This window comes from Alexandromys fortis, unplaced genomic scaffold, assembly GCF_014885135.2.
Source record: "Alexandromys fortis isolate MF-2015 unplaced genomic scaffold, M_Fortis_MF-2015_v1.1 scaffold_123, whole genome shotgun sequence".
Lineage (NCBI taxonomy): Eukaryota > Metazoa > Chordata > Mammalia > Rodentia > Cricetidae > Alexandromys > Alexandromys fortis.
Window position 1 is genome coordinate 1,604,024 of NW_026068003.1, and position 17,337 is coordinate 1,621,360.

The 17,337-nt window shown below is 39.3% G+C and overlaps 1 protein-coding gene across 4 annotated transcripts in view; it reads right to left on the reverse strand.

Moving 5' to 3' along the window:
* Cfap20dc (CFAP20 domain containing) overlaps positions 1-17,337 on the reverse strand; it is a 224,199-nt gene that overhangs the window by 149,161 nt on the left and 57,701 nt on the right. For all 4 annotated transcript variants that reach the window (XM_050161182.1, XM_050161183.1, XM_050161181.1 and 1 more), the window contains one exon: positions 2,818-2,932. In XM_050161182.1, coding sequence (XP_050017139.1) covers positions 2,818-2,932 — 115 coding nt within the window. The remainder of the gene's footprint in view (positions 1-2,817; positions 2,933-17,337) is intronic.

Sequence of the window (17,337 nt, forward strand, 5' to 3'; positions counted from 1 at the left end):
CCTAAAGTACTTAGCTACAGAACAGGAACAGTGAACAATTCAGCAATTCTATTCTGAACCAGGACTCCTAGAAGTCTCAGGCAGATAGCTAAGCAAAATAGAAGGGTTTTGGGGCACGGTGTGCACCTTATTCAGTAAGAGGCTTCAAGGTCATAGGATTTAGTAGGCACAGATTAGGAAACTGAGGCCAGAAGTCAGGAATTTTGTATGAGATCTTCAAGTTTTTAAATGTTAGCTGAAGTGCTTTTAGCAAGGTCTGTTGAGGCTTAGCGTCAAGACAGATACAAATGATAATGGATAGAAAAAATGTGAAAGACCTGGTCAAAACAAAAACCAGATAAGTAGGGCAGGTATCACATTGACCAAGGGCATAGTGTCCCTGATGAGTGGGGTATGCTTAGCCTCTCTACTGCTTGGGATAGAAACTGCCCTTAAAACACTACTCAACAGACACTCATCGGGAAGAGAGTGCATCAGCCTTCTCCTTCATCATTGTTGAATCCGGAGGAAAATGAGGGACATGAGAGGGAGTTCTTAGCATCTGTTTGAATACTTGAGACACTTGTGAAATCACCAAGAACAATACAAAGCTTATATAATTTGTTCTCAAAACCCTCACTATTTTATCAGAAGGCACATTAAGACTTGCCAGTTTGTCTGGAAAGTATTTGAGTACTTCTTGTGTACCAGATACTGACAGGAACTAGAGAGCTAAAAGCTCAACAGGGCGTGCTAACAGTCTGATGGAGACGACAGGCAAGTAAGTGAGTGAAGGGCACAGGTTTGAAGTTAGGGGTGTTGGGAAATTCAATGACAATGATGAGCACCTTCCAGAGGACCAACCTGCAGGTATGGTCTTTACCCAGGGCTCTCTGTACAGCCAGACACTCTTTCTAAAAGCTTTATTGTTACAACATGTAAATCCCAACATCCTTGTGGCATATATACTCTACATGCTTCATATTGTCTGCATTTTATAGATACAGAACACAAGAATTTCCAGACCAGCAATATCATCAATTTTACTAATGTTTGAGAATTTTACACATGAGCACTACATCTACATTACTAACCCCTCCATTTCTCAACTACTGTATCTCCCTCCCAAATTACTTAATTCCCATATATACCATACATATTATGTCTACATATAAATATATTTTTATAAATACATAAATTTATTTCTATAATATACCACAAATAATATATTAGTTCATTAATATATATATATTACATATATATATATAAATCGCCTATATAAGATACACACGCATCCTACTGAGTCCCTTTAGTTTTACTCATATGTACACAGGTCCAAGAATGATCTGTCTTTAAGCTATACAAAGTATTTGCACTACATGTTTAAATTATATATAAACACACACACACACTTAAAAACAGCAAGCGTCTCCACCCTGGTTTTGTTTTTATTCCTGCAGAGGACACCATGTATCTGGATGTACTGTATCTACTATGTACACGTGTCTTAACTCATTTAGACGCAGGAAACTCAGGTTGCTTCACATCCGTTCTTCTATGGCTACCACCCAGTCCTCACAAATGCTAGCCCAAATTACAGCAAATAGCCACATTATTTTTACTTTCTACCCATTCCAGTGGTTGTAGACCTCACTACCAAAACAATTTCCTCAACCACAGAACTGTTTTCTTTTTTTAGTCCAAAAGCTCTTCTTTCTTTGTGTGTGTTTTGTGGTGGTAGGGGTGAAACTCAGAATCTGAGACATATAACACGCTCTTGTCACTCACCTGCACCCCAGCTTATCACAGCTTTAGTAGGGTCCTTTTCTCCATCCCAGTGTCCATGCAGGAGCACGTGCATGTGTGTGGAGGCCTCAAGTGAACATTAGTTCTTTCTTGATTGCTCTTCACTTTATTTATCAGCACAGGGTCACTTGCTGAACAAGTCAGCTGGCCCCAGGGCCCCCACCCTCTGTTCTGCCTTCTGAGTATTAGGATTTCAAGTGGTTGCTATACCTGCTTAGCTTTAGCCTGGGTTTGGGGGACTTAGATTCCAATCCTTATGTTTAAGTAGTGAGCACTTTATCCACTGAGCCATCTCCCCAGTCCTCTTCATATTTTATTTTGGAAGATTGCACTAACTTTTCCATTTATACAGCTTATATGAAGATTTCTTTAAGAATAAATTGAAGTTAAAAAAAGTGGGTCAATTTAAAGCAAAGAAATAAGCATATCCTAGTACAGGTGGTACACAAACAGGGTACTGAGAGCAGTACCATTAAAATAAAACTCAGTCTGAACGAAGCTTGAGAGGGACCAAATAGCCAAGCAGACCCTTCCGACATCACCAGCAGGTCACGTCTTCCGGCTGTGCCAGGCTGCTGTGTTGTGCGACCATGCTTCTTCAGCTGTTTGAGAGCTGGCAAAAGTGATGCTAGCCTGTGCTCCTCAGAGTTGTACCACTTCCGGCCTCCAAGCTTCTGCCCAGCTGTCCCTTTGCTGGAGGTGCTGGGTCTCCTATGTTTCCCTGTTTACAAGCTTTCTAAGCCCACCTGCTGCTGTCCCTGCATGAAGCCTGCAGCTGGTCAACACTTTCCTACCCTTTTACAGACTTGGTAGCATCTCTCTCTAGGGTGTCTCCTTCACAGGTTTGGTAACACTGTATTTAAATAATACTCTTTTGCACAGCAAATGTCAAGGGTCAGGGAGGCATTTTATTCACTTTTTTTAATAGCATCTCGGTGCCTAACAAAAGGCCTATACATAGAGAGGACCCAAAATGGGTATCTTGGGAGTTAAATTTAATCCTATTTTAGGCAACATTCATGTGATACTTACAATTTTACGCTTGATCATGAAGAGTGGGATTTTTGCATGAAGAGGGGTTGAGGACAGTTCCTTATGGACTGTTGATAAATATAATCTTCTTTTGATGTTTCCTAAGTCAGTAATTCTGGGGAAAAAAGACAGGAAAGAAGAAAGATTCCCATGAATTTAAAATACATTTCTTTGGATAATCATTAAAATGATATAATTCATCAAATAAGCCCTTTCCAACACGGAGTTCGAACACAGAATTGAAGAGTTGTCATTTTCTTTCAAGAAGTAATAAAATTTCTTTCTTAAATTCAAAGTGCTCACAGGCCTGAATCTATAAATTCACTTAATATGCTAATTTATTTCATCATTTTACACTAGATTTCCACAGTCCTCCAGCCTATGAAGAAATTCAATTTGTATGAACTGAGAAACCGCTAGCCTTTAATAACCATGCTTGTTTCAGCCCCTGAAGCTTGTGTTACCTTGGGACATACTGTCACCTACTAAATAGGAAAACATTATGGGTTTCTCTCCCGAAAAGTGCACCTGTCATTTTACATAGGCTCTTGGTCTTCGTGGAGACAGACACGAAGCACTAACTGTCGCTTTCACTTCCCAGGCACATTTCTTCCAGCTTGAATTTAAATACACAAGTTTATTGCTCACTGTTCAGGTCACCCCACACTGATACCAAGGACACCAAGTCTGAACATCTTTAATAGATTTAGATCACAGCCATGATCACAAAGATTAGGTTTGCTTCAAATGGAGAGGGGCTCATTTTTATGTGCTCCTTCCTTTCTGTCTCAAAGGAAGCACCCCAGGCTGAAAATCCACACTGACTCTGCTGCTGTGCTACCGGCAGCCTGATGCTTTCTTAAAACCTTCCTTTGTATCTGAAAAAAATAGCTTCCCCTATGTTAGCAACTTCTCTATGGATGTATTACATGCCCACTCTTGGATAATTATCAGTTCCTCAAGAAGATATTTCACTTATATAACTATTATTAATATTTATAGTGCAATTATATTTTTTAAAAATCAAACTAGCTCTTTTTACCAGGCATGGTAGGACACACCTTTAATCCCAGCACCTGGGAGGCAGAAGCAGATTTTATGTATTTGAGTTTGATGCATCTACATAGAGAATCTAACCTGGGCAGAGCTACATAATGAGACCCTGTCTCAAACAAAACAAAACAAACAAAACAAACAAACATAAATACAACATATTCAATTATATAGTTCTTCTATGCTTCCTATTCCCTACTTTTCTAGTCTCATTATTACCTATAAAATAGCTATAATTTCATTATTACCTGCAAAATACCTATAATCTCACTCACTGCTAGCTGTAAAATAGTCTATCATGTAGGAAAATAGCTAGCATTAATAATACTATGAGATGATTTCAGAATACTCTTTAGACCAAAAAAAGAAAAAAATCTATTCCTCTAAATTGATGTGGGAGTGTCATATATCAATCTGTTGATTTCATTGGTTAAGCAATAAAGAAACTGCTTGGCTAGCCCTCATAGGTTAAAACATAGGTGGGAGGAGTAAACAGAACAGAATGCTGGGAAGAAGAGGAAGTGAGCTCAGAGATGCGATAGCTCTGCTCTCTGAGACAGACGCAATGAACTCCGACCCAGGATGGACGTAGGCTAGAATCTTCCTGGTCAGCGCACCTTGGGGTGCTTACACACATTATTAGAAACGGGCTAAATTAATATGTGAGAATTAGCCTAGAAGAGGCTAGATAGAAATGGGCCAAGCATTGTTTAAATGAATACAGTTTGTGTGTTGTTATTGCGGGCACAAGCTAGCCAGGCGGTCGGGGTGCTGGGGACGCAGCCCCGCCGCTCCTATTACAACACTAAATGATAGGATCATTAAACTTAAAAACAAGAAAAGTTTGCAAGCTGTTATCAATTAAAATTAAAGCTCTGAATGTGGGCTGGAGCCAGGCTGAGGAAAATGGAAATGCAGCAGTCTCCACTTCCTGGCCCACCATGAGGTGAGCTGGGCTGCTGCTCTGCCACACCGTCCCTGCCGTGGTAGAAGGACCTTCTGAAGTCACAAATTAAGTGTCCTCCCTCAAGTTGTCTGTGTGAGCTATTCTTTCAGCAGCAGGAAGAGAGGGGTATGAGGACTGAGTATGTTGAGTGGACCAAACGTTAGCATCAGGGATACTATGAAGTGATGTCTCTGGTAAGCTAGGGAAGAGACGAAGAGGACAAAGACTACAAAGGAGGAGGAGCAAAAAGAGGAGCCATGTTAACCAAAAATTCTTCAGTGACCCAGTTCCAAGGTCTGCTTTGCTTGATGGGAAAAACAACAAAGTTGTCTGACTCATTACGGCTCAACTGCCATACAGGATGACAAGAATATTTATGTATTTATTAACACATTCAAAAAATACTACGTCAGGTAATGTACTAGGAATACATCAGTGATGAAAAGGTGAGAAGGGCAAAGGTCCCAGTCTCTTGGAACTTCTTTGCTAGTGAAAAAGTATAAAGAGAAAAAAAAAGAAATGAAAGTTACCAAAAATGTAATGCAGAAAACAAGCAAGATTCTAATAAGAAGCCAAGAATTTGCCTACTTCTGACAGCAGCAATAACATGGCATGGATCTCAGAGGAAGACAGGGGCAGGAGGTAAAAGACGTAGGCAAGGGCCAATCACACAAGGCCATTATGCCAAGGTAAGGAGTTTACAAGCTTATTGCTCAAAGCAGAGAGCTATTAAAGAGCCTGCACTCTACCCTTGGCTAGGGATACTTATTAAAAACAGTTACAGTGTCTTGTCTATTTTTATTGCCATTATTTTTATTTATATGTATGAATGTTTTTGTCTGTTGAGAGTGTGCATATGAGCACAGTGTTCACAGATACTGGAAGAGGGTTCCTTCTGGCTTGCTCAATCTACTTTTTTATATACCTCTGTACTGCCTGTGAAGAGGTGGCCCCACCCACAATGGGCTGGCCTGCCCACTAAGAAATTCTCTCAGAGACTTGCCCACAGGCCAGTTTGGTGAGGGTATTTTCTCAACTGAGTTTTCCTCTTCCCAAATAACTCTAGTTTGTGTCATGTTCACATGAAACTAACCAGGACACTTGGATTTGTGTTTTTGAAATTGTGAGTGCATATGGGGAAGGAAGAAGGCATCAGACAGCTAATTGTTTGCTTTACAAATATAGAATTCTAGAAAAGAAGAAAGGCCAAAGTTACCTGTCCTAGTTGAAGTTTGCTTCTGTAGAGTATATTCTGATCTCTCAAGAACCACTTATGGTAAGCAAAATAGAATCTATGAGTTTATTGGAGCTAGCTTTTATAATACATAAGTATAAACATACAAACTGCTCAAACATCTCTCTTTGGCAAGAGATGCACCCGTGGGTACTGCTTGGAGAGTTCATTTGTTAAATCTAAGTTAAGTACATTTAGAAAGGACTGGAAAGTTGGAGCAGTGACTAGAGTTCTTTGTATCAAGACTTATATCTTTCAATGATGTGGGAGGGTCTTCTGTTTTGAGTTGATTTCATTGGTTAATAAAGAAACCGCCTTGGCCCTTGATAGGACAGCAAATTGGGTAGGCGGAGTAAACAGAACAGAACACTGGGAGGAAGTGAGGCAATTGCCATGTTTCTCCTCTCTGAGCCAGATGCGATGAAGCTCCAGCCCGAGATGGACGCAGGTAAGACATGCTGAATCTTTCCCAGTAAGCCACCACTTTGTGGTGCTACACAGATTATTAGACATGGGTTAAGCAAGATGTGAGAATTAGCCAAGAAGAGGATGGATATAATAAGACAGGCAGTGTTTATATGAATACAGTTTGTGTGTTGTTATTTCGGGTGTAAAGCTAACCATGCGGGAACTGGGCAGGATGAAAAACAGGCCTGCCTGCAGCTCACTACATTTCAACTTATAAGTAAATATTAGCTGAGGTCTCTCACTCTTGTGAGACTTTGACAATATAATCTATTGGGCTATTCTCATAAATGCAGCTGTCTGTGCACCCTCTTTTGGAATCACGTCTCCAAAAGCAGAATATGAGATAGGAAAGTGTGAATGTGTATCATGAGAAGTGATTCTATTAAGCAGGACTACAGAATCAGGAGAGTAAGAGCCAAAGAGGGAAGCTCAATGTAAGAACCAGGGAAGAAAGCTCAGTGCTAACACTGTACTGTCTGGGCCTCTAGATACAGGTAAGGAAGCATCATCAATGCCAACATTGATGTCTCTGAAGAAACAATCATAACACCTACAGAATATATTACTTGAAGGAACAGAAGAAGGAAAACACAGCCACATATGTCCAGGCTCCAAAGTTGAAGGGACACCTCTGGGGATCTTAGCATCCAACTGTATCCATCTTGAGCAAGTTTGCACCAAACTGTCCACCACTATTGCAGCTACTTAACAGAGGAGTGTCCAGATAATATGACATGATAGGGACATTGCAGAGACTGCAATGATTACAAAAGTAGCTTGCTTATTACACATTAAATATATTCATGCTATTATTTTCATAGTTTTGCAACTGTACTTCTCTGAGAAATCTTCTATGTTTTGCCAACAAAAATTATAACCATCCATTAGAATTTGTTTTGAAATGATATGTCCTTTTAGACAACATCCCAGATTTCCAGATTAAAAAGAAGTGCATTTCTTTTTGACTTACTATATTGTATATTTTTTACTTCTATTACTATTTTTTTCATTTCCCCTTTGATCTATATCGATGATCAGCCTCCAGTTTATAGGCCATAAGAAGATGGAAATCTTGTACTTCTGAAAGTGAGTAGCATGCAGTTTCATGTGTTTGAATTTTACTACGTGACACTCGTGTTTTAATTGCATTTAAAGAGGTTATAGAATTTGGCAGTATTATAGAGTTTAGAGAAAGCATTCACTTTAACTTCCACAGAGATGTCTATGCTGAAGGACTCCGCAATTTACCAAGTTCCTCGTGCTCAAGCATAAGAGGGTAGGTTCCTTTCATTTTGAGAGAAAGACTCCGTCACTGACATGGGTTTAAGTTGGTTACAGTTTTCAAAAAGTACAAGTTAGTTAGTTTTTAACTATCTACTACTAACTAACTGCAGCAGAAACATGTCATACTGGGGGATATGAAGGTGGCTTAGTCACTAATGTGCTTGCTGGCCAAACAAGAGGGCATGTGTTTAAATTCCCAGCATGTGTGGCTGTGTGTCCATAATCCTAGCACATGGGGGAGGGCAGAGATCAGCTGATCCCTGGAGCTTGCTGGCCAGCCACTAAGGACAACTGGTAAGCACTGGGTTTGGAGGGATCTTATCTCAAAAGATAAGGTAAAAATGATGGAGGAAGACACCCACCACCGATCTCTGGCCTCTACGTACATGCACTCATTTGCACACACACAATAGACACACAGAAATATGGCCTACTTGCTCTGTTTAATCATTTTGAAGCAAGATTTCCTAGTTTTTTTTCTAGGCTTTACCATGTATTATTTGGATAGCAGTGGAAAATCATTTAATCTCCATGCTCTAATTTCTTCACTTGTCAAAGGCAGTGAGTGGCCAGGATCTCTGAGACTGTTTTTGGGTCTGCATTAGAGAATACGTAAGAAATGACTGGTGCGGCCTGACACAGAGGAAGCTTCCCAAGGCCTAACCTTCACTGAGTTGCCTATCTGTGGATTATTTAGTAAGCTCTGTGGACTGGGGGTTTTAAGCTTTCTAATAATTAACTTTAAGTAGATTATTCACATCTACAAAGTCCTCTATCATTAGTTCATCTTCTGTAATGAAAAGTGTAAACACTTTGGATGTTAAGCCATGACATCTTTTATTCTGCTGAATTGATGGTTAAAAACAGTGTAGGTGTCACTATAGGTTGCCACTAGTGCGTCCCCTTTATGTCCCTGAGTGCTGCATCTGGTTATGACGATTCTTACAAAGACAGTTCAGGGGTTTCAGTTAATTTCATTTAATTTATTATGAGCTTCCTCTTTTAAAACCTTACCAAAATTATGTGTTTGTTCAATTATTTACTGAGCACTTCCGCAGTGCCAAACACGGAGTAGATAAGGAGACTAGCAATGAACAACACGGTGTCTCTCTCCTCATAAAGCATGGGGAAATAGTAAGAAATAAAAGAAATGATATAGTGTGTCATCCCTAACAAGGGCTATGAGAGAACAAAGAAGGCAACAGAGAGCGGCAGGAGTGGAAACCATTATTTCTGAGCAGTCAGTTAGCTCAGACCTCTTTCAGAAGATGGCATACATCAGACAGTGTGATGAAGAGCAGATAGGAATCACACACACATCTGAGGGAAAGAACACTCTAGATAGAACTGTATGAAAACATGAGGGGGTTGTTTCTCTGCCACAGTAGATCTTTCCGAACCCTCAATAAAAGTATTAAGAAAGGCAATACTCTGGGCTGTGAGGCTCAACAGGAAGCACACAACAGGCACCCAGCATGAGTGTCACCCTCACAGAGTTTATAACGGGTTCACACCACACAAAGCAGATTAAGTATATCTAGCCACTGTGGATATGACACTGGAGAAGATCTTCAAAAGGTCATGTGCCCGGTCATGAACTAGGCCTCTAAATGTGACAGGAGCTATCCACTGTCTGCAAAAATCAATATGCAAACCTTCCCCCAACTCATAATCAAGAGCTGTTGGTTTTGGAGGAAAACAAAATCATGTGCTAAGCTTAAATGGTTCTGAAAGCAAGCTGAGTTGCTACTTTAAAAAAAAAATAAAATTAGTCATTCATGAGAGAAAGAATATAAATACCTATGTGTGACTACTTCAAAGCTTCATTATGCAAAGGCGCTGTTTTGGGGGCAATTTAGTTGCTCTAAGAAGACTGCTTGTACAGCGGCTCCTCACTTGTAATACAGGCTTGATTTTCACCACTTAAAACCTCCTGTGACCTCACAACAAAGAGAAAGAAGGAACAGCGGCATTACTCCTGTTGTTCATAAAGACGCACTGGAATATATATATATATATATATATATATATATATATATATATATGTTAAAACACTGCTATAACCTCAAGCAAGCACTCATAGTTAAGGGTTAGCAGTAAGATAAAATATATAATGAGACCATGTTGAGAAAAAATGGGGAGTTGACAGGAAAATCAACCTAATGTGTAATAATATTCCAGTGATCAGCAGTTACGCAGCTCTCCTGGCTATGGTCATTAGCGACATTCATTCCAAACTTAACATCTAGATTTACAAACCACTTGAAAAGAGAATTGCTTTTCAATTCAATCTTCAGTTCATTTTTATATCATCATCTTTGATTGACAATCTTTTTCACAGTGGAAAGCTCAGTAAGAATTTGAGTAAATGGTAGCAGCCTTCCAAGAGGGCAGATCAACTCATCTACTCTGTTATCTTTGCGCTGTTCTTCTCTATGTACAATCAAGTCCAGGCACTGGGGGATGCTCATTTCAGGTTAGAATGAACTTGCAGAACTGATGTCAGGCTTTTGAAGACTGAATTCATTTATCAGAATCATTTGTTCTTGAAGCCCAAATGGTTTTTATGTCTTTGATTTTTCTTATTTATTATGATCTAAAAATTACCAATTTTGTATACACATTTTAGGTCTAAGTATAGTGAGATTACAAAATAGCACTGTTGAAAGGAAGGCCGCTTGTTGGTTCCTGGCTGCCCAGCCCCGAAATAATCACACAGAAACTATATTATTTAAATCACTGCTTGGCCCATTAGCTCTAGCTTCTTATTTGCTAACTCTTACATCTTAATTTAACCCATTTCTATTAATCTGTGAATCGCCACGAGGTCGTGGCCTACCAGCAAATTTTCAGCACATCTACCTCTGGCAGCAGCTCCATGGCTTCTCTCTAACTCTGCCTCCTTTCTGCCAGCATTCAGTTTAGTTTTCCACACCTACCTATTCCCTGTGTAGCCACAAAGCAGTTCCTTTATTAACCAATGATATTCACAGCACACAGAAGGGAATCTTCAAATACATGGCATCATGTTTAGGGCTGTAGTAATATGGCTATGGATTGAAATTTAAAGGCCTGTACAAAATGATTTCATATTTATCCAGTCATTTCAATTCCTTGCAGTTACCATGAGGGCTTTTATTTCCTTAGGTTTCTCTGGATACTTTCTACTGAAGTTTAAACTCACTGAACACTCCTTCATTTTTTTTCCTTTTTTTCTTTATATAAAAAAGAAACAATTCTGCTTTGTATGCTTTGTTGGAACACAATGTAGCCCTTGGGCCTTGACGCACAAACCATGGAGGGATGAGTTCAGCTACCTGTCTTCTGCACTTCAGGTTCAGCCTACAGTGGGCTGGACCCCTACATCACTGCAATGAAGATGTGCACCACAGACATGCCTACAGGGCAATCTGATAAAGGCAATTCTTCAGCTGAAGTTATTCCTTCCCAAGTGTGCCAAGTTGACAGGCAAGATTACCCATAAGGAAAAGCATTTGATTTTCCACTATTAAATATATGAAGTCTTTCCTTGATTTCTTATTCTAATTTGTGGAATCTTAATTATGAATATATGTTGGGCTTCATCACACACAATTCATCTGTCTGTATTGAGGTGGTTATAGTTTTTGCTCTTTCTACCAGAAGGATTTATCTAACTTCACTCTCATGAAGAAAATAATCATGGCCTCAGAGATCAGTGGGATATGCAACCAGTGAGGATAGGGGCAGAGGGAAGAGACACAGGAAAGAAACACTATGTGGAGAAGTAATAGGCAGAAACTTTATCACGGGATTGAAAACGTTAATTGTACATACAAGAAGCTTGAAAACTCCACGTATAATGAATTAAAAACAACACCTAGAAGGCTCATAATCACACTATGGAGAGCCAAAGACAGAAGAAGGAAATGGTTCACTGTGCAAAAAGGATACTCATTAAGATAATAGCTGATTTCTCACCAGAAACCACAGGTACTAGCATGGCATTCACTGTGCTTTACAAGTGTGCATAAACACACCAGAAAATGTGCAAGGTGTTACAAGTCTAGGACATTATTTCTTATTTGTTTGTCAGCTTTAATTTATTGGCTTTTCTTTTTTCTACAAAAGCTTTTGTTTCCAAACAATAGTGACCATAGAGAAGCTAGAGCTGGGTGTAATTTGATTACTTAAAAAATAACATGAAAGAGTTCAAATTACAGACATCTACACCACATACTCTCTTACCTTCTAAACAAGTTTTGTCACTAAACTTTGCCTTTATTTTGGAAAGTAACCTTCCAGCTTTCTACCCTTTTGTCCATATGTAGGACTAGAACATTGCCTGCTCCATTTAATTGACTATTCTGTTTAAATGAATAGTACCACCTTAAAAAGATCAGTCTTCAAAATGTATAATAAAAACATATTTGGTGGTAAAAGACATTTTTAAACATATCACAAACCAGTTTTCTTCCCAATTGTCTATATGAAGTACTAAACAAGTACTTATTGAGTTTTCCAATGATTATTAAGATTTCCAATGATCAGGAGGTTTGAAAACCTAAAATTTTCTGTTTCCCAAAAGTGGAAAAAATGACAGTATCCAATGAGGGGAAACCTGTCAAATGTCCTTAAATACCTTGAATATTTACTGTTCAGGTATTTCTTTTTTTCATCTCTACTTTCTTAAATATATCACTGTAAGTGAAGATGATTTTGACTCCTTAGACAACGTATACATTCTCTTGTTTTATTTTTACATGATAATCTCACTCTCTCTAAAAGGATGATATTTCACAAGTATACAAAGAGACACAAATGGGAATGTTCATTGTGACACTTACTTCAAACAGGGGGAAAGCACAATGGTCTACCATACGGACCTAATGAGCTAACCCATGCCATACTCCTGAAATATATGGCAGTTATTAAAAGGAATGAGACAGTTTACTGCGTGGTAACATTAAAAATTCCCAAGACAGGTGAGGTAAAAAGTGTTGTTGTCATCACCAAACCAAGTGCCAGAGAGTATGAACACTAGGACTCTATCTGTGGAGAAAGCGGAAAGTGCTGGGGACGTCACATACACACATTAAGTAATCTCTGGAGCTGTTCACAAAAATGTTACTACCTGGTTTCTGGAAAGCGATTGCAATTTTTCTTATTAAAGACATGCATATGTTTTCACACAATATAATAAGAATTAGAATGCGTTAAGCCCCTAAAACCAAGGAAATGATTAATGCTTAACTATTCATTTGAAATAAAATACACTAAAATATACAGGATATTAACAGGCAATGTTTGAAAAGATTCTTTGCTATCTGAGACTTTAAAAAGATTTTGTGGATCCCAGGAGGCAACTGCAGGAAGGCTCCTCCACCAGGGCCAAAGCCATGTGGGGAATCAATAGACTAGCCTTCGAGCTGGGAACACAACAATTTACTTACAGAGGCTTATTGAGTACTTAGTTCAATAGGAGTGGACATTTTGTCAATATCATCCTAATGGATGGTCAGGGTGACAGTTCAGTGCAATAATGCACAAACCGGAAGGCCAGATGGTAATATTTATACGTCCCTGAAGCCAGAAGATGACCATTTGTAGAGATCTACAGAAAAAACTCAAAGCCTGTCTTACTGCAGGGCCACGGACTGCTTTGGATATTATAGGCTGTATGAATGACACATCAGTGTTATTTTTACGTTATTTTATTTTACAACATTTTTAGAAAATAAAAGGTGAAATTAGAAAGCTTTCTTTTTAATTTGGATAAGGCTGGAAACTTATCAATACAAACAACATTTCCCAATTAGATTAGACAATATAAAAAAAAACCCCTCACTAGCTGAGCAGGATTCTATTGGTCTAAGTTTGAACTGTGGAGATAAATTAAGTCTTCAGTCAATTCACAAGTTCCCCCACACTAAGCTACAATGTTTACACGAGTTATACTATGCAAAAAGTACTGTTCCTTTAACTAAATGTTCGGTGAGATAGCAAGTGTACTCTGTGGTTGACATAAATAAAACAGCGTATTTACAACTGATATCCGAAGAATTTCTTGTTTTCTCTTCTGTGTAAACTGGATTTCCAAAATACTTTTACAACACTATGGGTGAAATTTAAGCATAAATTCAAGCAGGACATGGAGGTGTAGGCTTTTAATCCCAGCATTTCAGAGGGAGGCAGAGGCAGACAGATCTCTGTGAATTTGAGGTCTGCCTGGTCTACACAGTGAATTCTAGGACAGCCAGAACTACGTCGAAGGACTTTATTTCAAAACAAAAACAAAACAAAACAGAAAAACCAACAACAACAAAACCCTGAAAAGTGTGCATTCAAATATCTTCTAAAGGCCTTTAATTGCCAGGGTTTCTCTGTGGCTTTGGAACCTGTCCTGGAACTAGCTCGGTAGACCAGGCTGGTCTCGAACTCACAGAGATATGCTTGGCTCTGCCTCTGAGTGCTGGGATTAAAGGCGTGCGCCACCATCGCCAGGCTACAGTCTGCCCTATTTTAAATATTATCTGCATGTTGATAAAAATTGATTTAGACCTCCAGCCACGATTCATACTGTCATTTTTTCCTGGATATTTCTACAGATAATGAATTGCACTAAACAACAAAACCCTAATTATCTGTTGTCACTGCTTCTCAGTGACTCAGATAAGAAACCTAGCACTTAGGAAAGATCGACCAGTTCCAAGTTGATCCACTCATTCGTCTTAGGTGAGGTGCCATGTTTTCTAACCTACAGAGCTTCCCAGGTGGTCTTCCTTTTTTTTCTTATTCCTGCTTCCCTCAAATGATTAACTCTAATGACATATAGACTGGTCACCTTAAATGAGGACTTGATGAATGGCATAACTTAGTGACGTCACACAGTCTTCAGAACAGAATCTAAATTCCTAGCTCACAGCGGCCTATAAATTGCCTACTCTCACTCAACAGGCTGTATTCCCAAAGCCAAGGACCTGGTGAGAACAGAATTCACTTCCCAAAGTTCAGATGAAGAGACTATTATGAAATAATGTGTTGTAGATGTATGGGAAGGATTGGCAAGAATGAAGAAGTATAGTGAGGCCTCCCCAAAATAATAATTGTCAAGTCCTTACCATTCCTCAAGTGTAGAGAGGCAGAGGAGTTACTTGAACCACAGTAAGTTCTTATTAGAAGGATCAGAATAGAAATTCTAAAACAGAGAAAGAAGAAACAGAGCAAGAAAAAAAGCCCATGGCTCTCTCTTTTCTTCCCTCTGGCCTCTTGGCACTTCTCACTGTCCTGAGGTTAGAGTCTGACTAATAAAGCATGAGGAGAGGCAGGAGAATCACCCCCCAGGCTCAGGGCAAACGGAAGATGGCAGCAGAGTGTAAGGTAGGTGAACATAGCCTTACCTGTATGCACGCCAGTCTCACCGGTGTTCCTAGACCAACTGGTGCCGCATGGCACTCCTGGTTCACACCTGATGTGTTCTTATAATAAAATTTCCCAACCTTTTACTCTGTGTGAGTGCCTCTGCCATTCATTCATCACAGTGCTAGTATTTCCTGATTCTCTCTTTGGGGCAGGATCTCCTAGAGCTCAGCCTGAATTGGAATTTACTATGTGGCCAGGGCTGGTCTTGCATTCCTGATCCTCCTGCCTCCATCTCCCAATGTCAGAATTGTGACATTGTGTACTGAGACCATGCATCTAAAGAAAAATTATAATCTGTATAATTCTGAGGCAGCACTTAAGAAAACTTATTTGATCTTTATTTTTTCCTTTGTAGTATGGTTTTATCTAAGAGAATACCCAAGCATTTATATAAAGTTTGCATTAACAGCTGTTCCACTCCTTTTCCACTTCAAAGGAAAATGTCTACTGTGGCACTGGCAATCTAAAACTGAATAACTGAAGGCAAGCATTATGCTTATTTCTTTTGCTGCTGTTTCTATGGCAATAACATAACACCACCTGTTTGGGTCTGTGATGATCTTGGTGCCAGAATATTCTCATTTTGACTTTTTTTTTTAATTGAGGAAAAATAACAAAGGGACCAGAAGTACTCTGGAATATAGAACACTTGACTATGGGGGCTTGTTTTAGATGAGAGGGTTGACCCTGCAAAGAACGGTCTACATACAATGGCAACATTTCCACACAACTATATGTGAACTCCCAAGTGTGTCTCTCACTGCTCTGAGAGAGGAGCATCAGAGGGTTCTGGATCTCAGAGCACTTTTCTAAGAAGCACGGTCAGTGTTGAGGAAACTCAACAGCTAGGGCTCCTTGCTTTTATGGTCAGCCCTTTAATAAGAAGCATACACTGTTTGCATTTGTATATTGCCTATTTTAAAGATGATCACAAGAAGTGGGTAACTCAACTTAAGTCCATTCTGTCAACTTTGCCTCCATACCGAAGCATGGACAAAATTAAGATAAATTTTGCGTGTTAGCTGAAAAGTGGATGCCAAGGAAATACCCCAATTCTGGAAGTAGATGAGGAAATAACAGGGAGGAACAAGAAGAATGGGGGGCTAAAAAGTTGGCAGGAAGAAATGTCAGTCACAATGACACTTGGTCACAGCTAACAGACAGGATGGCATCATCGTTCCTCTGGATGAAGACAATAGCAGCCCAGTTGCTGACCTATTTTTGATACACTCACATACCTATTACTACTCTTTCTTCTCTGGGAGCACAGATGTGAAAATGTTAGAGGTTACCCTTGGAATTTAATAGTAGTTTACCTATTACTACTCTTTCTTCTCTGGGAGCACAGATGTGAAAATGTTAGAGGTTACCCTTGGAATTTAATAAGATCAATTAAATGGCTGAGGCAAATGCTTTCCAAGAGTAAAACGACACCACATAGAGTAACTTCTGTTTGATGCAGCTCTTGACACCCAAGAAGAATGGGTTTGGAGGTGGACTAGAACATGCCTATAAACTCTTCGTAAGTTAAACTAACCTTTGCTATTTCAGTGTAGCAATGAGAACCGATCAGTTCTGTTCATTTTCCAAAACTTTGAGAACTGAGTGCTTATGCACTTTCTTAAACAGATGCAAAGCTCCTAAGGATCCAGCTACTTTTGCTAACCCAGATTTGTACAGAAAAGGGCTGCTTTCAATCTGAGAAGTCTGAAATCCAGGCTGGGAACTTCTACGTAAGAGTGTCAACTTCACTTTCCGCTTGGCATCTAAAATCTATTGATCCCGTCTTAAGTGGTAGCAGTTCAGACACTTGTGGAAAAAGCCAACTATCTTGCCAAAGGCCTGCTTGAGATGCCTGATATTCTGAGTCATATTATATTTGCTCCCTAGAGGAATGCCTTCACAAAGGTGAGATTTAATATCTTGTCCTCAGGTTTTTCTTTTGTTCTTTTATGGAAAATCAATATTAGAAAAAAATCCATTCGAAGAAAACTCTGTCTTTTTTAAAACTCATAATCCTGGATAGAAAGTAGGTTCAATCCAAAGTTCTAGCATCAAATGACTGGGAGTGGTGGTCTGGAGGGCTCTGCTACAAAGGGCTTCAAGGCAGTCTTCCAAGGGCATCAATGAGGAA